The sequence below is a fragment of the Kryptolebias marmoratus genome, linkage group LG2, assembly GCF_001649575.2.
Source record: "Kryptolebias marmoratus isolate JLee-2015 linkage group LG2, ASM164957v2, whole genome shotgun sequence".
Lineage (NCBI taxonomy): Eukaryota > Metazoa > Chordata > Actinopteri > Cyprinodontiformes > Rivulidae > Kryptolebias > Kryptolebias marmoratus.
In genome coordinates, this window is record NC_051431.1 from 1,864,800 (window position 1) to 1,888,833 (window position 24,034).

General features: G+C 41.9%; 3 protein-coding genes across 3 annotated transcripts; 2 read left to right on the forward strand and 1 right to left on the reverse strand.

The window, feature by feature from the left end:
• Nucleotides 1–6,859: 6,859 nt before the first annotated feature.
• Nucleotides 6,860–9,760, reverse strand: polr1g (RNA polymerase I subunit G). Its single transcript, XM_017441482.3, has 3 exons — nt 9,479–9,760; nt 8,581–8,725; nt 6,860–8,046 (listed from the first exon to the last, which is right to left on the reverse strand). The coding sequence occupies exons 1-3, from the start codon at nt 9,555–9,557 to the stop codon at nt 7,272–7,274; spliced, it is 999 nt and encodes a 332-aa protein (XP_017296971.1). The 5' UTR covers nt 9,558–9,760; the 3' UTR covers nt 6,860–7,271.
• Nucleotides 9,761–9,783: 23 nt separating this feature from the next.
• irf2bp1 (interferon regulatory factor 2 binding protein 1) lies at nt 9,784–14,826 on the forward strand. The gene is made up of 3 exons (XM_017441481.3): nt 9,784–11,079; nt 11,224–11,591; nt 11,869–14,826. Exons 1-2 carry the CDS (start codon nt 10,064–10,066, stop codon nt 11,549–11,551), a joined length of 1,344 nt encoding a protein of 447 aa, XP_017296970.1. The 5' UTR covers nt 9,784–10,063; the 3' UTR covers nt 11,552–11,591; nt 11,869–14,826.
• Nucleotides 14,827–17,610: 2,784 nt separating this feature from the next.
• On the forward strand, nt 17,611–23,178 carry foxa3 (forkhead box A3). Its single transcript, XM_017441479.3, has 2 exons — nt 17,611–18,022; nt 20,208–23,178. The coding sequence occupies exons 1-2, from the start codon at nt 17,951–17,953 to the stop codon at nt 21,507–21,509; spliced, it is 1,374 nt and encodes a 457-aa protein (XP_017296968.1). The 5' UTR covers nt 17,611–17,950; the 3' UTR covers nt 21,510–23,178.
• Nucleotides 23,179–24,034: the final 856 nt, after the last annotated feature.

Genomic DNA, 24,034 nt, shown 5'->3' on the forward strand with positions numbered 1-24,034 from the left:
AGAAAACAGGAACAAACAAAGTGTGAAGAGCCGAAAACTGAACCCTCTGCACACACGGTGACAGCTGCACACCTGGATTGTATTATCTCACTTTTTTCATATCGATTCTGCATGAAAAGGTGATAAAGTCTGTGCGAGTTCTTGTGTCTGTCTGTTAGCAAAATATCTCAAGGACCACGGGACAGATTTTTTTAAAAACTAGAGGAAATTTCTTATTTTATGCGTATCTACAGCTTGTTTGAGTTTTGGAGTCATCCAAGATGGCCACCTTAGCTAATTAACATCAGCCAGCACAGAAAAAGGCTAAAAGTGAAACTGAAATTCTGTGTGGTAGTAGCTGAGAGTCATCCTCAACACATTCAAGGTTGGACCAAAATGGCTGCAACTCCATCGTTTCTCAACTTAAGATGATCTGAGTCTAAAACTTTAACATGAACGACGATGGGCGATATGCATTCCTCCAAGGGATGCTTTTTATTTTTAATCAGTTTTGGAACTTTCTGTTTCATTTACTAATAAATCATCAGCTAACGGAGTCAGATTTTGCTCCCCAGATGCTGTTTTTTTACCCTTTTTAAGAAAATCAGCTCTCATTCAGCGTACTGGTGAAGGCAGGAGAACGTAAATCTCCTTTCTTTTTTATTTTGGCAGCCGGTTTGTCGTGCAGGGCTGCAGATGTATTGATTTTATGAAAAACAAAATGAGCCAAACGAAGGAGATTTAGGAGTTTTAGTTCCTCTGCTGCAGATTTTTAAATTTTAGCTATTTGTGATGTTTTCGGCTGCACGCCTAAAAGAGCGTGTGTTTGTGAGAGAAGGGGGGGACTGTAAAGACATTGATGAGGTGCACCCTCCCCCTTTCTCCCTGCCTAACTTTCTCTCTCCATCGCTGCGGTCCTTGGCAGGTCCTCGTTGCCATGGCAGCGCTCACATTGCCGCAGGCTGGCTGGAGCGAGGCGCGCTGGTTGAAAAAGAAAGAGAGAGGGGAAAGGAAAAAGGGAGACGGATCACTGCAGAGGGAGGGGAGAATTGGTCCTTCAATTCATTACCCCCTCCTCCACCCCCCACCCCTCAAATCTTATCATTGGCATCAACCGAGCCGGGCAGCAGAAAGGCCTCGGCGCTGCTCAGTAGTCCGCACACGTTAGATCCAAACTTCAGACTGCATTTATTATTCATCCTGGTTCTCCTCCACGGCAGACAGCAGAGCAGCCAGAAAACCTCCACAGGAACACATCTGAAGGCTGACAGAGCTACACATGGCTGTGTGCTGCACTGTTTGCTTTATGTAACGTGTTAAAGTGGAGACACGGGCTGGTGCAGCAGAACCATCAGAACCGTCAGCCCTCCGGGTCGCAGCAGTCCAAAGGTTATGATGGAACCACTGAGGAGTTCCTTCAGTTTATGTAAGATCACCTAAACTGAAAGCATCTCATGGCTTCAGTTCAAAGCCTTCATCTTCTGCAGAGTTAAGCTGACTGACTCAGGTTTTCTTAAAGCTACTCACTGCAAACTATGACATCAGACAGAAAAATACTTCTCCTGAACAAAGGGGCAGAAAATGTTAGGCTAAGGGAATGTTGGAAATATTTCAAATTGGAAACGTTTCCTTGGAATTATGGGAATTGATGACAATTAACTAAAGATTCTTGGTAATTTAAACATGGGCAGATAATGAGTTTGACCCAAAGTTTATGAAAGAGACAAATTTATCGACTTAATTTGCATATGATGACATCACCACACAGCTTACAGTTGCAGTTTTCTTTTGTTGTTGTTGTTGTAATCCTTTTATAAATTCATCTGCACAAGTCTGAACAAAAATATCCACATTATATGATGGGTTTAATTCCTGTTTCTGTCACTGTATTTACACTAAATAAAGTGAAGAATTAGTAAATTGCAAATCACAAAAAAACTGATACATCTAAATTTATGTGCATAAAATGTCACATTTCTTTCACAAAACTATCTGTCCCCACATGTCAAGGTGACAGGTTAGTGTTGCATTGGTGCTGCAACAAAATCTGGTTGTTTTAGTCAAGATTCTGCTAAAATATAATTTCCCCAGCTGTTGTTGGCCAACCGTCAGTATTTTGGATTCCATGTTATTTCCTGTTAATTCCCATAAAAGTCTGTCAATTCTCATGGAAAGCTTCCAAAGTTAACGTCCTCCTGAACTTCATCAAACGCTGCAGTTTGAAAGAGTTTATTCTGAGAGTTTTCAGATACATCGACATGAAATGTGGGTACGCACTCAATGTAAACAAAGCACTTTTATCTGCATATTTTACTCAACAATTAGAGCGTAAAGAACTGATTTCTCCATCCCAAACAGCTTTTTATGGTTGTTGTCCACGCTGACTCATTTTCAGTCACCTCGGATGTTTTTGTTGGTAAACAAACACGTGATAGTTGGCAGCTACATTTTCTTTATTTCAGGACACATTAAACATTGATATGATTTTTTTTTAAACTGTTTGTTTGACTGGTCTGCCATTCTTCCACGATCCTTACAGTTAAGTTATTATTTTAAAAATGTTTGCCCTAAAAGATCAGAAACTAACAAGGGTCTTAACTGTACCTTAACTGTGGTTACTTTATATTCGAGAAAAAGTTAAAGTTCTCATGAAAGTTTTTATTTTATTGGCCAAGCATGAACAAGCAGTTTTTTCCTTCAGTGAATGAATATTTTTAACTTTAAAAACAGAAAATCCACTGAAGAGAGCCATGTGAAAACAGATGATGTCCACTTGTGCAAGTGAATAAATTCAGGGTTTAACAATTATACAAAAATGTGGAGAACAGCATCTTATAATCAGACCCTAACTAAACCATTTACGCTGTATTTTTTGTTTTTACATTTATACCATCAGGTTGTAAATACTTCCTTTGTGCTCTCAGAGCTGCAGCAACATCTCGTCTGTAATAAAATGTCAGTTTTTGCTCCTCAGACACAAACTGATGCTGCCTCGCTGACTTCTCGACCCGAGCTGCGTTCAAGGAGACAAACCTGCCCAGCTGTGGTTGCTAAGATACTGCATCCCTGACCAGCTCCGGAGCTGAATCCCACATCAAAACTGCACCCAGCGCCTCTGCTTCGCTTCTAATTCTCCCCCATCTTCATTTAAAAAGATTATTTTAGGTGCAAAGACAGTTTAATTTACTAATAAATGCCCTGAGTGTTTTATTTGTGGAACAGAGTGCTGCAGCGTTTCAGGATCGTGTGCATTGAACAGAAATCTCCTGAGTTCAGTGCAGAAAGACGAACACAAAAAGCTGTAATTACTGCGAGAAGAGATGTATGAACCGGGTTTAAAACTCTGGGACTCCATCCGGCTGCGTGTTTCATCTGATATTTAGCTGACAGAGCTCTCAATGTGGCGGAAATGAGACAAGGATCTGACACATCCTCGTGCGCGCTCATGACACAGACACACAAACTACTGATGCAACTGCAACGAAAGAGTCAGAAAAAATAGAAAATAAATTAAACAAACAAGTTATATTCTGCCTAAAAGACATCCTTTACATTTCATTGTCACAAAACTAAAATTCAGTGCATTTCTAAAGTAGTTTAATATTTGTTCTGGTTAACTAAATAAATTATCTTCTATTAGCAAACTGTACATTAATGATTTAGCAAAGACTACAGCTGCAGAACTTTGCACTGGGGTTTTATAAGTGTTAGTTTTACTGAACTTGGTGCATTTATTAAATGACACAAGATGCAAACATTTAAACATGCAAAAAATAAAAAAAAAAAACACAAGCAAATTAAAGCATTTGTTGTTGGAATGAAAATCACCCACCACCTTTTAGACTCAGATCACCTCATGATGAGAAATGATGGATATATTTGTGATATTATTTGCTATACTGAGGTTGTAGCTATTTTTGTACTAGCTAAGGTCAGTTAGCTGTGGCAGCCATCTTAAAATGGATTAACCCCAAATATTAGTGAGTTGCAGATGGACAGCTTCTTTAAAGCTGGTGGTTTAAGACACATTTTGATAACATACAAACAGGGTTGATGCCGACAATTATTGCCAAAGTTTTAGGCAAAACTATCACACAGTGTGTAGAGCTCTGAGTATGATGCTCAGCTACTACCACTCCATATTTAGGCTCAGGACTTGTAAAGATGACTGAGTTGTAGACATTTCTGTGTCGGCTAACATCCGGTTGACTCCAAACGTTAATCAGATGGAAGTTTCAGACACAGACATTGGCAGTTACATGATCACCCATCTTTAATAGCAGCAGATGCAGACACTAAAAAGGGCAAAACACAACAGTGTATTTTTAGACTTTCACAAAATGGCTTGTTTGGTTTTAATTCACCAGATCTTAGAAAATATCACATGTAAAGTAGTTTATAAACAGAACTTTACGTGTTTTCTAAGATTTCCTCCCAGAATAAAACTCAAAACTGTACAGAAAACCACTAAGATTAGTTTAAAATTCACTACAGCTGCCTTTAACACTGTTAGCTTGTTCTTTAATACATCTGATAGGAAATCTTAAATGATTTGATTTATTTGTAGAAGCTCATTTTTGACAACATATTCTGATGTGACCAACAGTTAAAATGTTAAGTCAGTAATAAAGAGGATATTTAGGATTTCCTATCAAATAAATTTACCTTTGAAGAGACGATGAATAAAATCTGAGTCATGAAGGCTGAAACGTTTCTGCTGCTTTGACTGAAACCACTGTAGGATTTTATGAATTAATGTGAGTTTTTTTCTGTATCACCACATAATGACATTAGATTTTTTATTTTACTGCATAAAATAAGAAAAGAAAAAGGGGACAGTCATTTGCTGTAGTTCTAAAAACATCTTACATCAATTTAAGATGAAGAAAGGAGCGAAATGTAGAAACGTAACATTATTTAAAAGAAAAGATTTCTGGTTTTTAAAGATTTTTAAAGGCACTCTTTGCAAAATATGAAATCATCAAACGGTGCTGTTTGAAAGATTTTACCCCACTGGTTTTCCAGATATCTTGATAAGCAATTCTGAAATGCAGGTCTGCACTCAATGTAAACACACCACATTTCTGCAGATTTTACTCAACAAATCTGAGGGTGCATAATAAATCAAATGATCGGACTTCTCCGTCTGACGCAGCTCTTCCAGGGGCGCCGTCCTGACCTGTTTTCAGGTAAACACACCTGCAGGTAAACAACATGAAGTTAGTTCAGATCAGATCATTTCAGGACACATTAAACATCGATAGGAGAAGAAAAATGTGTGCATTTCGTTTCCTACTTATTTATTTATTTTTGTTCGGTCCTCGTAACTGTGCAATGAATAATGTGATTTTTTTTAATCACCACAAAACATCTACATTTACATCTAAATCGTTCTTTTTTTTAAAGATGGGAGTGTGAAGACACTAGTGAAATGTACTGTTATTTAAAAATACGATATTTAACCAGCGTGATGTAAATAAAATCTTGTTTTTTCTGAAACTTTAAGCTCAGGCAGGTCCACATCGGCCTGAAAGCTGTGAATTCAACATACCTGTGAGGATCCACAGAAACTTGGCGTTAGTTCTTCCTCACAGAGAGCCTCTTTATCCACAGCCTGACATCTGCGGCTCTCTGCTTCCCCAACAGAAAACAAAACAAGACGTTACGGTGGAGAGGCGTGCCACGGTCCCTCTGTGGAAAACATCTCTTAAAATTCGTTTTGGTTTGTTGGGTTTTAACGTTTCGTGGTTGTGTGTCTGATGGACTTAAAAAAAGGGAAGGTCCTTCTGATCAATGGGCCCTGCAGCCTGTGGGAGGGGAGGGGTGGCTGTGACAGCAGCAGAGGTGCCTGAGCTCATTAAGAAGCAGGACCACACTCCAGTGCAGAGCAGGGAGTGGGGGAGGAGGGGAGGGAGACAGGGAGGGGGGGATGCAGAACCCAGACTGAAATTTTTCACCTCAGTGTCACAAAGATCTGACGATTCGCCGCCTAAAAAAACAACAACAAACCATTCCAAACCTTTGCTTTCTGCTTTTAATCTACAACAAAGAGAAAAAAAATCAGTTTGAATATTAAAATAAATAAAAAAATCTTTAAAATGTCCAGAGGATGCATCCTGCAGCGCCCAGCGCGACCCACATTCTGGTCTGTGGCGCCATCTTCCCGTCAGAGCCGCTCACTTCTCTGCTGCAACAAACACACACATGTGTGGAAACGGGAAGATTTATTAGCTTGGAACCTGAAAAAAAAAAAACAGGTTTGGCAGCAGACACGAAACAGAGCAGATCAGGAGGTGCTTCCTGCACGGGTTAGTTTTATGTGGAAATAAAACCTATACATGTGTTCAGGGAGATTCATTGCATCGCAGCAAAATGTTACAGAACACCAAATAATCCTCCAACAAAAGCCTACATTTTGATGCATAAACTGTGTAAGTCGTAGAAAAAGAACCAAAATAATAATAAAAAATGGTAAAGCTGCTGAAAGCGGCTTAGTAGGGTTACCGTGGTAACCACACAGCTCGAGGCTAAAAGCAGCAGAACCATAGCAAACAGCTAAAATGAGCAGGAAGACAAAAACAGAACCAGTTATAAGAGTTACAAAAGTTAAAGCTCACTCTTCCCAAAAGAGCCAAACTTTTTCATATTCTAATAAAATATCACAACTGGTGTTAAATTGTTGTTCTTTCTTCTGATCTCTGGAAGTTTACTCATCTTTAAATTCCTAACTTTTTAGTTTTTGTAGGATTTAAAAACAAATTCAGGTTCCATTCCTTCTGGATGAAATCACTGCTCCAACACGGCGTCAGAGGAAAATGTTGCTATTTGCTCTGAAATGCCAGGTTCACGACCCAAAGAAAGAAAAAAGAGAAGAACTTTGTTTTCCATTTATATGAAGTTTATTTTGTGTTTTCATCTCCACATCATGACTCAGACCGTTTACCAGAACAACAGCAAGCAGCATATCTGGTGTGACACCGTCTCATTAATCTGTCCTCAGATCAGCTCAGCTGCCAAACCGGCAGCACTGCATGTGTAAATAAACCCGGCAACAGTTTGACTGGAACCCCAGAAAATCCACCACAATTTGACAGAAACTGGCAGAAAATGAAGAAATTCTTCCTTAAAATCATCCTTTTCTTTCCATCCTGCTGCTGATGCCTGCAGCTGCAAACGTTCTTTCAGTTTCTGCTCCAACATGAGAAAATAAAAGTTTTAAAGACGCTGAATGAATCCAGTTTATAGACACTCCACATTTTCTGCTAATCTGTCCTGAACACAGAGACCAAACATCAGTCCTCATCAGGTTTGCTTTTCTTTTTCTTTTTCTTCTTCTTTCCTTGGGATTCTGCTGCGTCGCCATAATAAACGTCCACCGGTTCACACTTCACAGACACCTCCTCCACCTTCACTTTCACACTGGGCTCCAGTCCCTCCTCCTCCTCCTCCACCTCCTCCTGCTCCCTGTCCTTCTTCTTCTTCTTCTTCTTCTTCTTCATCTTCTCCACCTCCTGGAATAGATCAACAGGTTCCTGCTTCACTTTCAGAACCTCCTCCATTTGTTCTGACTTTGTCCGCTTTTCTTTCTTTTTCTTCTTCTTCTTTTTCCTGGCGTCCTCCTCGTCATTGTCCTCGGCCTCGGGACCCGCTTCTTCTAAGAACCTTTTGACCACCCGGGGTCGGAGGGTGGTGGATGAGGGCCCGAAGGCGGCGCCGTCCGCCTCGCTCTCTGCCACGTAGGTGAGAGTGGGGGTCTTGCTGCCGAAGGGGTGGAAGCGCTGTTTGAGGCCGGGAGGAATGGAGGGCGCCGGAGCAGCAGGGATGACCCGGGGGGCCTGGTTGGTGCTGCTGTCTCCATAACTCTCGCATATGTTCAGCAGGCCTGAAAACGCCGGGCCGAAAGTGGCGCCGCCCGAAGCCCGACTGTCGCTGGTGAGGAGCCAGAGCTCTGAGGAGCAGAGGCTCGATGCCAAGACGCTGTAGATCTGCTGGCCTCCGCCGGTCGCTGCAGGGGAGGGAACCTTCAGGGTCTGAAGACCTGAGAGGGGAACCTTCACGCCTCGGAAACTGAAAACAAGTGACTGAGAGTTAGTTTACATCATGAGTGGATGTTTCTGACTTCTCTGCTCTCATGAAGCAACAAGGAAACTGAACGACCGTCCAAAGTGGGAGTTTGTAACTTAAAACTACATGTCAGACACAAAACACACCAGTTTGTCAGATAAGGTGGATCTAAGATCCAAACATGTCTCGTTCTGCTGACAGCCTGGATGGTTGTTTATAACAGTAACAACAAGGTGTCCTGGTGTAAAATGTTTCCAAATGTTTCTAAAGGTATTCATTACAAGCTATAAAAAACACAGAGCTGTGAAGCTGCAGCAGAACTTCAGCTGGTTTTTACTTGTTAAAGAAATGGAGATAACAGCAAAAAGTTGTTTAAAAAGTCTTTTGTCTTACGAAAATGAACAAACTCAGCCTTCGGTCGAGCCTGTGGCTGTTGAAGTTTCTCTGAGAATATACATTTTTGAAGACGTTCCTGTAAAAGTTTGATGGCGTTCAGGAAGCAGGGGAAAAGATGAAAAGGGAACAGAGTGTACCGACCGTTCGGCGCTGAAGCTGGCGGGCGCTTTAATGAGCCACAGCTCGTTCTCGCCGTTCCTCAGATTGTCTGACAGGCTGCTGCTGCACGGCACGTGGCAGAAAGACACAAAGTCCTGAGGACACTCGTACTTTCTAGTCTTCTTGTCTGTGGAAACAAACAAAAACACGTTGAATTATTTCATCATAAAATAAACATCTGAACGATAAAAGGTATTAGATCAGAGTACCTCACATTTCAGTGGTTAATGTGTCCTTAAATTAAAAGTTTGTAAGGAAATTTGTTTACCTACAGAAACAGCTGAAGTGGTGACGTCTATAAAAGAGCTTGCTGGGATGCAGAAGTGTAAGTATTTTGATGTATTTGTAAATATTTACCCCCCGGTAATTTCGAAATTGAAATAAACTTAAAATTTTGAGGGGAAATTTAACCAATATATAAAACACAACAGACTGAAGTCAGCCTAATGTAGGTCAGTCACGTGACTCAAGCTTCCACATTGTTTTTGGTGGATTCAGCCAAGCTTTGTTTACGTTGAGTGCATACCTGCGTTTCAGAACTGCACATCAATATAACTCTTTCAAGCTGCACCATCTGATATAGTTAAGAGTAAACCTTTTACTTTATATTTTGCAATGAGCATCTATGAAGGACCCATCTGTTAATCTTTAAACCTGGCAGGTCTGAATAAGTAAATGCATAAATAAAACACAGCAATCTGTTTAATGCGACAGAAAAATAAAAATAATTTGTATCAGCCTGAACCTGACAAAATCTGTGTCGCCATTTTATTTTTTGTCAGAAACGCTTTCTCTCTTGAATTCAAATCAAACATATTTCCAAGCATTTCAGCAATTTGTTACACCTATTTGATGAAACCAACAAAGAGTGGGATCTCACTGGGTTCTGTCGGTTCCGTCGCAGCCGGATTCTCCGCTTCGTCTTCGCTCGACGACGACGATGAAATGTCTTTTGGCATTTTTATTCTTTAAAACTTTAAAACTACAGCTGTAAAATGGTTTCTACCGCACCACGCATGGCTGTGAGGAGATCCACATGTGTTGACAAAAAAAAACTCAACTGTGACCTTTTAATCGCTTCACTTCCGTGTCAAATGTGGGCTGTAGTTTCTACCGCGGAAGTTAGTGTTGGTAACAACAGCGAGAAAACACAAACTCCCACAATGCACCGCGGGCGGTTACGTAACGTTCCACCGTCCGTCTGGAAAGCCGTTGACAGCCGTGTAGAAGTAGGCCGAAGTGGGTAAACAAAACAAATATATGGAAAGGAGCGGAAACGACTCCGATGTTTGATCTGAGTCGACATCTTTAGAATGTGTGAGGTTTTTATAAAGCGGTGTTGGACCCGTTGAGGCAGAATTTGGGCAGAAAAAAAGAGGGCGTGCACCCGCAGCTAACTGGCGCTAGCATATTAGCATCGTTCGACGCTGCTCAGGTTAAACAGGTAGGCGGCTATCCAGCAGCAATGTCGTCCCCTTCTTCCTCCTCCAGGCGCCAGTGGTGCTACCTGTGCGACCTGCCGAAGATGCCGTGGACCGTGGTGTGGGACTTCAGCGAGGTGGTCTGTCGGGGCTGCGTTAACTACGAGGGGGCTAACCAGATCGAATTCCTCATAGCGAGCGCCCGACAGCTGAAGCGGAGCCACGGCATACAGGACGGGAACGTCAGGTCACCTGGTCCGTCTCCCAACAAGCACGGCTCATTAGCCGGCAGGTCGGAGTCCTCCGCAGACGGCGGCAGGCAGCACATCGACCGCTTCGACAGGGGGGACAGGGGAGGCAGAGGAGAGGGCACCGGATCGTCCGGGGGTCGTGTGCCGCCCAACGGGCTCCACCGCGACGGCCAGCCGCCTCCAGAGGTGAACCGTCAGAGCCCCAGCAGCAGCCGGAGACCCATGCTCGGGGCTGCAATCCCCCCCAGTTTGGTAACTCAGAGTATCGCAGGGATTCCCCAGGGGCTGCTGGCGGGCATGCCAGCCGGTCTGACCGCCAGGACAGCTCCTATGAGCAGCCCCATGATCTTCCCCGCACCGGTGCTGGCTGAGATGAGCCGCAGGCAGCTCGGGATTGGGATGGGAATATCCCCCTTCATCACTCCAGAGCTGGAGAGGGAGCTCAGCTCCTCCCAGAACCAAGCCAAGTCGCAGAGCCAGTCCAGCACCAGCGCCAGCAAAAGTAGCCTGCCCTCCTCATCCTTCTCCATGGCTGGAGGTGTGAGCCAGACGAGTCCTAAGCCTGCCTCATCTCCAGCCAGGCAGCCCCGTCCTCCTACTGTGAGGTCCGGAGGGGAGCCCCTGGGGTCCAGCACGTCGGCAGAGGCAGCCACCACTGCTGCAGCGTTGCCCAACAACGGTGCCTCTGAGCTGGGATCAGCATCCACCAGCAACAACCATTCAACTGGAAACACTCTGTCCTGCACCTTGTGTCATGAGAGACTTGAAGACACACACTTTGTCCAGTGTCCATCCGTACCTGGACATAGGTTTGTGTTGCTATTTTTTTCTTTTTGTGAGAGGTATTAAGGTAGCTATGCTACTCGGGGTCAAACAGGTGTTTGTTGCTTTTATTAGTGTGCAAATGTGACTTAGTCAACCTTGTGTTGCTCCTGTATCTCCTCCAAATGTAGGTTCTGCTTCCCCTGCACAAGAGTGTACATCCAAAGTCGACGGGGCGATGGGGAGGTGTACTGCCCCAGTGGAGAGCGCTGTCCTTTGGATAACTCTCCCAACAGCCCCCCTTGGGCCTTCATGCAGGGCGAGGTCTCCACCATCCTGGGCACTGGTTCCGGAGCAGCAGGATCAGCATCAGCTGCTGCATCTGGGCCCGGCACAGGGCAGGGACCTGCACCAACATCTGGATCGGGGAGTGGAGCAGCAGCAGCTGGAGCTGGAGGTGGAGGTGGAGGTGGAGGTGGAGGCGGAGATGTTACTGTCAAGAAAGAGAGAGAGACGTGATGGCGATTTCAGTGACAACGAGGACCCGACACAGCAACAGGCAGGTCGTCCCACCTGACAACATCTGGCCTTTAGGGAGCTCTGGAGAAACGATGTTCAGTTCTTTATGACCACAGCTCATTATTTCCATGTTAAAAACTAATATTGAAAATGTATATTTCAGTTATTTTGTCCTGAGTTAGTAATTCGATATCACAGTTTTACTTTTGGAACAACAGCTTCATTTACTCGGGCTGAACGTCCTCTCAGGTTTTCTTCTTCAGCTTTAATATTAAAGCCTGTATTAAAGGTTTATTTGTTTGATCTTTCTGCCTCAGAATCAGATCCAACACAGAAGGGGACGTCTACACTGGACCGCTGAGGGACCCTGAGGAGGAACACACAAATCACAACCCTCCGCTCCGAAGGTCTCACCTCTGTTAACTCAGCAGGTCTGACTAAAGTTTCCAGCCTGCCTTCTCATAATCGCTTTTTAAAAGCAAAGTTTGCTTAGAACAACTTTTTCTACCCCTAAATTCTATCGTCATCATGTAAACAGAATGTAAAATTCTTCCTCATTATTTGCGTTTTCACAGCATCATAAGTTTACCATTCAGACTTTCTGAGAAGGAATCTCCTTTTTTTATTTAGACAAAAAGAAAAATTACCTGTTTGATGTGCTGTTGGACTCAAAATAATCAACTAAACAGATGAACGGTGGCTACACTTTTAATTTCTTTGAGTTAAAATAATGATTCTATAATTTTTTTTATTTATTTATTTTTGGTCAGCTAGCTGTCGTTAGCAGACAGAAATATAAAAGCTGACAGCATCCGAACACGTTGAAATTTATAAATCTTTAAAGAAAATCTCAGAAATTGTCTCAAATCAAATTTCAACATGATCAGAATTCTTTGAACAGTGCTTAAGAACAAGACGAATACCGATCAGATATAAGAGGGTTTATTTTTCTCTGTGATCATCGGAAACGATATCCTGGTTGGTTGGAGTAAGCGTGACCTTTAAAGTTTCAGATAACCCTTCTCTAGTAGCTCAGCGAGGTTCAGTGGCAGTACACCCACTAATGTGCAAGAAAAAGCACAAAACATTTAACTAACCTGATCTCAGACTGTATCACAGGGGATCATATAAGTCACAAAGCTGTCCAGCTGCTGACGTTCTGATTTAAATTATTAGATTATTAATCTGAACAGCTCAGAATTCAGGAGTCGGATCATTCTCTCCTTCGTTTTCGTCTGAACTACAGACCTGTGAAGTTCGGTGTTGTCCTCTTCTCCGAGCCTCCACAAGAACCAAAGGGAGGAAAACTACAGATTTGATGTTTTCTTATCACGTTTGCTCCCACGAGTAAACTTCAGCTACGTTTGAGTTTTCATGGCGCAAAAAGACAGATGAAGTCAAACTGATGTTAATTTTTTTTGTCTTCATGAAAAGATGGAGTGTCTCTCACTCCAAAGACGCAAAAGATTCTTTTGTTTTTAGACGCACCTTACCTAAATCTGGCCACCGTGTCATGGATGCCGGCTGCCGCTGAGCTGATTGAATGTTTCACATTTCTGTGTTAAAAGCCAAAACATGCCAGAATCTGATGCTGACTATTATAACACTGACTGTGTGAAAAGAGCTACACGGGGATGGGCGTTTTAAGCAAAAACACACTTTGAATACGTCTGTAATTATTTGATTTTAGCCCCAACGCTACAAACATGAGACCAGCTTGGAGCAGTTCCTGCTTCTCCCAGCGCCTGTTTATTCCATCATTTACTCATGAAAGGCAAGACTTGTGGGGAATAAAATGTCCTCAGCTGAAACCCTTCTAATGAAACAAAGGCTTCAGGTGCAGAGATCTGTGCTGATGCTAATCCTGCTAGCTGGGGAACTTTTCACAGATCTAATGGATCAACATGGAGGAAGGATTTGCACGGATTCTGACAGGAAAAACCAGTAAAAACCGTCAGGAACTTCAAATTAATTCTTCAGATTTCCCAGCTTTAATCAGACTTCCCTCTGCCCATCCCTGTTACATGCTCAAAGATCTTCTCAGCGCTCTGTTCTAAGTTATAAACCACAGTTTATAACTTAGAACAGCATCAAGAAGTCAGTCCTGACTGTAGTGAAGTGAAGTCTTCTCAGTAAAATAAAAAAACCTTCAAAACAAACTGATAAACATTAAAAAAATAATTTTTTGACTTCAAGAGACAACCCTTAGTCAGGAGAGACAAACTGTTATTTAAATTTCAAATTCACCTTCAATGTTTTGGCTTTAAAACACAAACAAAAAGCCAGTAATAACGTTTTTCTCTGCGTCCGCAGAAAGCTGAATGTTCGCCGTGTAGCCGACCCGTTCTTCTGTCAGTGTACCGAGCAGACCCTCTCAGTGTTTAATATTCGCTTTAGTACAAATCCAGCCCAGCCTTCGCTTTACCCCGAATGTATAAGAAAAGATATCTATTGAGAAACCTAGGACTATATTTTATACTAGAATGTAAAATGTTATATCATGTAAAGAACCGTTCTGGTATTTCTGTGCAATCCTTTAGTCATAGTATATGCAACAGTTTGAGAAATGTTTATCAAACAACAATTGTTTCTTAAACCTTTTGTTTTTAAGGGAGAATCCACCTAATAAAGAGATATTTTCTGTAATAATTTGCCTCCCACACAGATATTGAATGTATTTGTCGACTTTTCCGAGTTTGTTGGATTGGTTAAAAAGGTCGGGGGCATTTAATCGGAGCAGTTTGGAGTTGATTCTCCCTTTATGTGCAGGACGTACCCATCAGTACCGACGCACACGCAAACCAAAGGTCAGTATAAGCCCAGCTTGAAGTTTCTGGATGTAAATGTTTTAAAGAGAATCTGTTGAGCGGGGTTGGCCCGAACGGTTTACAGAGCAACGCGTTCTGCTTCACCTTTGGGATTTAACTGTTTGTCGTGTCCGGCAGAGAATATCCCACAGATCAGGTGTAAATGAAATTTAAATAGAATATGCACTGATATGTAATGCAATCCCTTGTTAAAGTGCCTTTCTTAAACAGTTCACCATCAGTTTGTGTGTGGGAACCTCAGGGGGAAGTTCAACGGACTCTTGATTTTCCAGTCAATGATTAAACCTTCGATCGGCTTTTCCTTTTATCTGCAGCTGTTTATTGTTTCTCTGCATCCCGCTTTCTTTTCCTTTATGTACCTTTTTATTATTTGTTTTGTAGATCTGTTGGTTTTACTGCAGCTTCATGTACAAAATAGAAACCATCAATAAAGCAGATGGAAACCTACATATTCTTGTTGTTTTTTAGATTTATCAGTCAGACTGGGATGGTTTTTTTAGCTTGTTTTGAGAAAAACTGAAGACCTGGCGTTTCATTAAGGGAATGCATATCACCCGCCGCCTTTCAGAACAGATTAAAACGGAGTTGGAGCCGTTTTGTCAAACCTTTAATGACGTTACGCTCCATCTCATTGTTAGATCGGGTTGTAGATTTTCATCCTGTGATTACTTTGAGTTTCATTAAAATATGTCCAGTGGTTCCTGAGATATTTTGCTAACACGACAGGTAAAAACATTATCACCTTCTGTGGCTAAGACACAAATTTGTTCAATATTTTTCAGTTTTTTAATTGAAGGATCATAAAAATCATCAAATTAAACCTGAGACATTGTCAGCTTTCATGCAGGTGATTTTATTTAATCTCATTCAGTTAAATAAATCCAAACTCAAGTTAAATATTATCTGAGTGATCTGATAAAGTTGCTTCTTCTCTCCTGACAGGAGCAGATGTTCGTCTGGTTCTGTTGGGTTTATATTTGCAGAATCAGAACTTGTGATTCAGTTTTTACCAGCACTGATCAGACTGGGTGTGTTGTTTTATAAAGACCACAGGGTGGCGCTCATGAGGGCCTAAAGGAGCAGATCCTGCAGACAGGTTTGTCTTTTTTTCTCCTTTAACAGATTACGTGTAATAAATTCCTGTTGGAACTTCAAACCATAAAGAAAAGTTCTGCTAAGTCACCTGAAACTGAGCTTCCAGGTTGAAAATGTGGAGTAAATCATCAGAGCTTCTTGTTTTGTTGCAAACAGGACGTCGTTAAAGTCAGCTCATTACAGCTATTGTTAAACCAATTACAGAGGTGATAATGGATCATATGGAGGGCCCATTGACATGACAAACAGCCCACACAGACAGGAAGAATCACGACGTGAGAAAAGCTTTGAAAAGATGCATCACAACAAAAATACTGACATATTCAGCAGGAACTCAGAGCCATCCGATCTGATGGATGAGACCGTTTCATTGGGCTTTTATTAAATCTGAAAGTAACAAACCATGTGCTTTTCTCAGATTAAAATCGTGCTGCATTAAGAATATGATATCCAGCAAGGGGGCGTGACTAAAGCATGGATCCGCCCACTTTGGACAAGGCCCGCCCAGTCAAGCGGCCTACATTTTCTTTTTTTGGTATTTGATTAATTTAAATAAATATATAAGGTTCTGGGCAACCAGCTAAAGAACCTTAATAAATAATTCAAATCTAACTTTTGATCTCCGAGTCTTATTTTGTCTGTGAACTGACTGAACACCCTAAAAACTGCTGGGGATGAAATGAAAGGAGTATCAAATGGCCCAAAAAATTAAAATCCTTTCCCCACATTTACAATCAAACTGTTTCTTTTTCTCAGATTCAAGAAGGCTGTCAGGTCCTCAGATACTCTGAAATAATAAAAGAATTAGGATAAAAATTTAAAACGTCTCAATCAGAGGCTGGAAGCCGAAGTTTACCATCTTTTTCCAACTTAATGACATCATTAAACCACCAAGGTGTCGGTTCATCCCACGTGTTTATCGACCTGACAGCTTTTTGTAAAAGCCTGATAGGCTAATCACTCCCCAGGTGAGAAGGAAGTTAAAGAAGCTTCATATTCAGGGATAAAGTTCCTGAATGTTCCCTGTTCCTGAAGGCAGCACGGCCTTGATGGGCGCCTTACGGATCTGTTCAAATCTCTCCAACACTCTGGTCTCCTTTTATTTTATTTTATTTCAGCTGATTCACTTCCTGTTCTTTCCTCTGGGATTTTTCTCACACTTAAATCCCGTCGACCACCCGCGTGCGCATCAATTACATCTCCATTCACCTCCCATTAGGCAGAGGCATTGACATTCACGCGCGTCCGTCTGCGCTCATGCCCGATGTGGATTCCACAGCACAAGAGTCCGACCCTTTACCCCGGGATTGTTGTATTTCTTCTCCACATCCAGCCGCAGCTTTCAGGCAGTAAGAGGAGGCTGTAGAGGATTTCACATCCAGCTGATGCCCATTACGCGCACAGCTGTCTGACACCAAACGGGTACATTTTACGCACAAAACAAACAGCCAAATTCCTTTAAAGTTTTGTTGTTTTGAGATTTTTCTGATAAAGATCTGTGATAATCTGATATTTTATAATAGTCAAATATTTACAAGTGATGTTTTTATCTGTGGCAATTAGTTTGACTATCAGAACCCAGGATCTGAAAAGGGTTTCACGAGATTTAAGGTGATTCCTTGCTAATTTAGGTATTCCCCCCCACACACACACACACATATGCATACGAATAACAACAAAAGGTCACTTATGAGTCATTTATGAAACAAAAAAATGTTTTATGAGTTTAAAGTTTACAACCAAAAACATAAAACTTGTCTTTTCATTACGTCACATTTGATGTGAAACAATGTGACGTAATGAAAAGACAAGTCTGAAAAGACAAGGGGAAGTCTGCCCCTTTACCTAAACTCCAACAAAGTTTCAAAACAATTATATATATATATATATATATATATATATATATATATATATATATATATAAAATTGAATAATATATTTTTAAAACCTCCAAACTTCTGACCAGGAGGAGTTTGCGGGCCCGGGTGGCCCAGCTGCCGCCGGGCCAATATACAGCACACCAGGGGGCCACATTGGCCCTCTGCGCTGAGTCCTTCTCGGATCCCAGCGCGGGGCGGGACCCGGCAGCACCTTATAAGAACCGGAGGTCCAGAGTTCTTCACTGTGTTTGCGCGCTGCTCCTCCGTCCGGCACTAGCTGCGTCCCTTCGGCCTCAGGTGGAAAAGGAAGAAGCAAACGGGCCAGAAGGGGAAGTCTGCCCCTTTACCTAAACTCCAACAAAGTTTCAAAACAATGGATGACTGACAAATAAGAAAAACGGACTGAATTATTCCCGGGAGCGCCGCATTTTTCACCTAAAACTGTTGAATAATTTCGGCAACAGGAGGCAACTTTCCGGTTTTCTGTCTGGATTTTTTCCCTGAATCTTTGCTGAGGATTTTACATTTGTTTTGCATTTTTTGAAAAAAGATCCAATCTTAGATCAATTCTTCTCCTCTTGAGATTCGTGTTTGGGATGTTGAGCTCCGTGAAGATGGAAGCACATGATTTACCAGAGTGGAATAGTTTTTACAGCGAGGCCAGCGAGGTAAAAGCAGCTCAGGCTGATGTTTAACAGTCCGTTTGGTTGGATGTTTGTATTTTCTAAATGGTAGAAATGTTTGGGGGGTTTGAAAAAGAGCTAACAAGTTTATCTGCGCAGCAAAACTTTGAGGAAAGAAAATGCTTCTGCGATAAAAGCAAAACAAAAAATATTGCAAAATCTTAAGATTACTACAATAAAGTCTTCTAGAAGTGTTGATATTATCAGAACAACCCAAACAAACACTTCTGTCAGAGGTTTTTTTCCTTAAGGAAGATGCCAATCAATAATTAACGAAATCTAAAATCGCAACAACAGACAAAAGAGGAAAATAGTAAATTTATTTATTTTGTGCAAATTATAAAGTAAGAAGCAGAAACTTCATTATTGTTTACTGGCAAAATTTAAAAACAAATGCATTCAATAATAACTTGATAGTTTTCTAAATTTTGTTTTTTATTTGTTGTTTATTTATTTGTTTGTTTTTAAATGAAATGATTTTAAAAGGAATTCTCTCCTGGATTCATCTTCCTCCTCTTTGCTTCTGCGGCGGATAAACCTTTGTTAAAAGTTCAGGCGTCAAAGAAACAACCTTTATTGTTTTTTCCTCTTTAATTTAATTAAAGTTAATTTCATCAGCAGCTTCACTTCTCACCTCAGCTCGATTCAACCTGATGAAATTACTCAGAAGAAAGAGTCTGACAATATTTAACCACTACGGGCTGGGGTCCTTTTTTATCCCCGCAGGCTCCGTTTTTACGCATTTTGTGGGAATTAATACTTTAAGGAAACATTAAAACTGTTTAAGTTATTAATCTTTATAAAACAAAAAGGGGGGGGGGGGTCGGGGGGTACAAACGGCCTTCTTTTATTTGAGTTAAAATGTTGAGCAGCTTGTTTTTTTCCCAGGAGGCCGCCTGAGCTCAGAGGCACCATGACGCGCTTTTTACGCATTTTCAGGTTTTAACATCTCGGTGTGAAATCCATGTCCTGTCTGCGCGCACTGAGAGCCTCATTGTGCATTGATAAGAGGCGCCTTTTAAATGGAGATCTAGGCTGATTTTCCTCCACATTTCACATTTGTTTCACACAAAAACTTTAATTTACATCAATGAATCCCAGCAGCTTCCAAAAGTCAAGAACTTTTCCTTCAGCGTTTTTTAGTTTGATGGATTTCTGTTGTTAAAAACAGTTTTTTTTTCTTCAAAGCTGAGGCACGAGGTTGCATTCAGGTTATTTGTCTATGAATTACACAAACCAAGCTGTTTGTCAGCAGGTAGACTCACAACTCACAATCAGGTATTTTTCCTCAGTCATCTGATTTCACACAAACACACACAAAATGTAAAATACCAAATTTAACTTTTAACATATTTTTAAAAATCAAAATCAATTTTTTTCCCCAAACATTTGTAATGCAACAAAATGTCTGAATGCAGTACTGGTGTTCCTTTCCAGGGGCCAAAATGGTAAAAAAAAAAAAAAAGAAAGAAAAAAAAGAATTCTCTTTGAGGGTAAATATGTTTAGTAAAAGAAATACATAAATTTGAAATGTTCTTTTTCAGATTTCTGAGTAGGAACTAAAGTTGTCTTCAGGGGTAAAAAAAGCCCCAGGAGTTAGTTTATCTTGCTGGGAAAATGTCCCGCTCCATTTGACTCTAAACTGGAGAGTCAGGAAGGAGATTAAAGTTCTGGCAGATGTTATTGACAAAGTAGTGAAAAATTATATTGACTTTATCACTTAAGTCAAAATTTTCTGCCTGGACTTTTTCCTTTTCCTTTTTGAAAGGGTCCGTTAAAATGTAAAATGTCCTGTGAGTATCTGCTTTTGCACATTTTTCAGAATACTTTATACAAGCTTTCATTATTTGCTGCATTTTCTTTTACCGTGTTGCTGTTTTTTCCACTGAGAGAGAATTGGAGATTTTGAGGCCTTCCTGCAGTGGCACGAGTTAAATTATCATAATAAGCAGATATTGGCCGTACTGCTCAGCTATCAGAAACAGTTGGAAGTTTTCTGAGAGCACAAGTCATCATGTGCTCTGTATGAAAGGTTCATTAGCCTATAAATAGGGTGGCATTTACAGACTCTGTGCCACCCTCCAGAACCACCACTAGTTTTAAATATAACCTGTTTGAGGGAAACCAGTTTTCAACCAAATGTTGTTTTCCTTTCTTCCTTTGATTCCAGATGTATTCCTCCCCCAGCACCATGAACTCTGGTCTGGGCTCCATGGGCTCCATGGGAACCATCAACAGCTACATCAACCTGAACACGGCCACGGCCTCGCCTGCAGGTATGAACATGGCGTACCCCAGCTCCAGCCTCAGCAGCTCCCCCCTGGCCTCCATGGGCTCCGGCCCGGGTCACATGTCCCTCTCGCCCGTGGCCTCGTCCCTTAACTCGGGCTCCCTGACCCAGCTGGGCCCAGCTGCTCCAGGCTCGCTGAGCTCTTTGTCCCACTACCAGAATATGGGCCAGTCCATGAGTCAGCTAAGCTACACCCCGACTGGGTCCCTGAACCGGGCGGGGCCCAAGGAGATCCCTCCTAAGCCGTACCGCCGCTCCCTGACCCACGCCAAGCCGCCGTACTCCTACATCTCCCTCATCACCATGGCCATCCAGCAGAGCAGCAGCAAGATGCTCACTCTGAACGAGATCTACCAGTGGATCATGGACCTGTTCCCCTACTACCGGGAGAACCAGCAGCGCTGGCAGAACTCCATCCGCCACTCGCTATCCTTCAACGACTGCTTCGTGAAGGTGGCCCGCTCGCCAGACAAGCCGGGCAAAGGCTCCTACTGGACGCTGCACCCGCAGTCAGGCAACATGTTCGAGAACGGCTGCTACCTGAGGCGCCAGAAGCGCTTCAAGATCGAGGACAAGGCCTCAAAGAAGGGAAGCAAGAACCAGGAGGTGGGCTCTGGGAAAGGGGGCCACAACGGAGACCACCTGGGGGAGGATCAGAGCCCCTCAGGTGGATCAGAGGGAGCCGACTCCGCCCATTCAGATAACTCCCACCCGGGCTCCTCAGACGATCAGCCTCACAGAAACACCCTGGTTTCTCTAGACTGCCCTCCGTTGTCTTCCTCGCACCTCCACAGTCCTCCCTCCTCCACCCCATCCTCCTTATCCCTCTCTGGCACCTCCTCCTCCTCCTCCTCCAACCCACTCCTCCACTCCCACCCTTTAACCAGCACCTCCCACCTTCTACCCAGCACCATGCAGCAGCACATGGATCTCCAGAGCGACGCCCTCAAGTCCCTGGACCCCCACTACAACTTCAACCACCCTTTCTCCATCACCAACCTCATGTCCAACGAGCAGAAGATGGACCTGAAGTCCTACCAGGACCAGGTCATGGCCTACAACAGCTACAGCAGCTCCCCCATGGGGGCCAAGCAAATCTACGACAGTCCAAGCCCGGCCACCATGGACTCAGGCGCCTATTACCAAACGCTTTACAGCCGCTCGGTGCTCAACGCCTCCTAATATGGACACACAAACACAGTGCTAGAACGGCCACTGATAGTGCTAGGCAGGGTTTTTGGCAGCCATCTTGTGAGGAGCTACGTACTGTTTATATGTGGAAGGCACACATTGTTAAGGCCTTGTGTGGCTGTATGCTGTCATCCGTCCAGAAACTCTGAGAAAAATCTTTATTTTTCATGCATGCTGCAAAAACAAGAGACAAGAATGTTAATCTGTTATGAGCAAAGCACCAACCCAGCATCGTACCACTGCAGCGATCATCCTAACCAGACCAGAATATAACTGCACCTAAAGAAAATAAATACTTTACTTAGTCTAACCAGCTGTTTCCAGTATCTGTAGTAAATTCACTTAGACCAATAACTTAAAGAGGATCTAAACTTGGGGTGAGCGATAAAGCTAAAATATTATATTGCTTTTTTTTCCAGGAAAATAATTAGAATTTTATTACAGTTATTGCATTAATTTTTAACTGTTTGTTAAACTGATAGTCAAGGCTTTCTAAACTGGGTAAAAATAAAATATCAGCTTTTAACTAACTAACTAATTAAACTGTACAAAGTATAACTGTATTATTAGTTGGCAAGAGTTACTGACATTAATACCAGCTGTAAGTCTGTCCCATCCATATTAAGAAAGATTAATAAAGTTAAATTATATCTCCATGGTTTGTCTTGATTCTGGACTTAGTAGAAGTATTACAAGGCTGGGTGTTTTATCGCTTTGGCAGATATGTTTTGATTTATGAACTTTTTTCTGACAGCATACACAATGGGACAAGACAGACAAAAACTGAAAAAGTCACATTTCAATGATTTAGGAGTCATGTCATGAAACACGTGTCACGTTCTTGGACATGCTGGTTTTGATAATTATAATAATTTGACTCCTTTGTTCAATTTAGGATTTTTATTCTGATATTTATGGTCTGCTGTTATCCAAGGATGCCCACATTGGTACACGTAGCTCTTCTCAAAATGGCGGCACAGATTCTTGCCTTAGATTACTCTCGATCAGTGAGCGCACCTGTCTGCAGAGGTGAGCCCAGATGGACACCAAAGCTCCTCTTCTCTTCCTCTTTTTTCTCTCTCTGCTCACTCGGGCTCAGGTTCTGTGGTCTGAACCGGACTCTCATCTCACTGCTGCATTCGAGGAACCAAAGAACTGTTTTTTCTTTTTTATTTTTCTTGTCAACGATGGAGGCCGGTTAGTTACACGAGGACAAAAAGACATTTCATTCATCAGTCAGCCCAAAGATTCTGTTTCTACCAAAAAACTTTGTACAAAATGTAAATAGAGGTAATGTGAGGGGAGGGGAAGATGTTTGCGTTTATTTATGAAGGGAATAAAATTTAATATATCTTATGAAGTGCTCTGTCGACCAGTTACAACCTTAATGTGAGTTTTGTTTTGGTTTTTTTGGAGAGACGACAACAAATTTCAGGTTACTGCTTCACGCAGGTGTTACTGCAAACATTTTGTGTTACAACATTGGTCTTTTTTATTTTAGATTCAAATAAGTTCTGTCATTTCAAGCAATGGTAATAATGCAGCTCGTTCTGCATTTTACAACAATTTCTTTTTTTTTTTTTTGGTTGATATGAAGAAAGAAAAACATTTAGTCGGACAGAAAAAGAGAAAAACTGTGGTAAAAAGTAAAAAAAAAAAAGAGAATAAGTTGTGATTTGTTTCTGTTTCCCAGAGCCCGAAGCATTTTTCTGTTATGTGGAAGAATAAAAGTTGACAGTTTTCTGCAGACTGGAACATTTTAAAGAGGAGTTCAGTCGGTTACTTAAACAGAGGAAGGGAGGAGAGATGCACTATGGGAGGATTTACATACAGTACTTTGCACTATGGAGCTCCCACAAGCCAGGTGGGCTGATAGTGTGTGTGTTTGTGTGTGTGTGTCTGTGTGTGTGCAATGCATCAGCTCACTCTCAGTGAAACAATGAGGGAGTCAAACGACCCCCGACGTCCCCCAAAAAAAGTGCCTTTTCTTCAAACGACTGCTGATCTGATAAGAGATCGACGTATCGACAATCTGTTGAAGGATTATTCTGATGAACTGCAGCCTTTTCAGGTCACATGATGTTCTTTGTGTTTTAGTTTCAAGGAGAAATGTCTTTTATTTAAGCTACTATGTTGCTTCTCAAACTCTGAACATGTGCTGATATAATATATTGTTGTTGCTGTTGGTTTAAATGTGATTCAAATGATTCATGTTTCATTTTTTCTTATTAAAATGGCAAAAATGTGGGGAAGAAATGGTGCATTTGTTTTCTCTTCATGTTCGTTCACAAGCAGAAAATGTTTGTTGATTTCTTTCAGTTCCTTACAAAACTATTTCACAGCTAATTATTGGTCATCTAATTAATCTTCAATTAACTATAGGGTGGGATACATATCGCCCACCACCTTTCAGGTCAGAGTTTTAAGATTAATTTTGTTGAGAAATGATCTAATTTTAATGTCAAAGTATTTATTGTGAGTGACTCTCAGCTACTACCACACCAAATCTTAGCTCA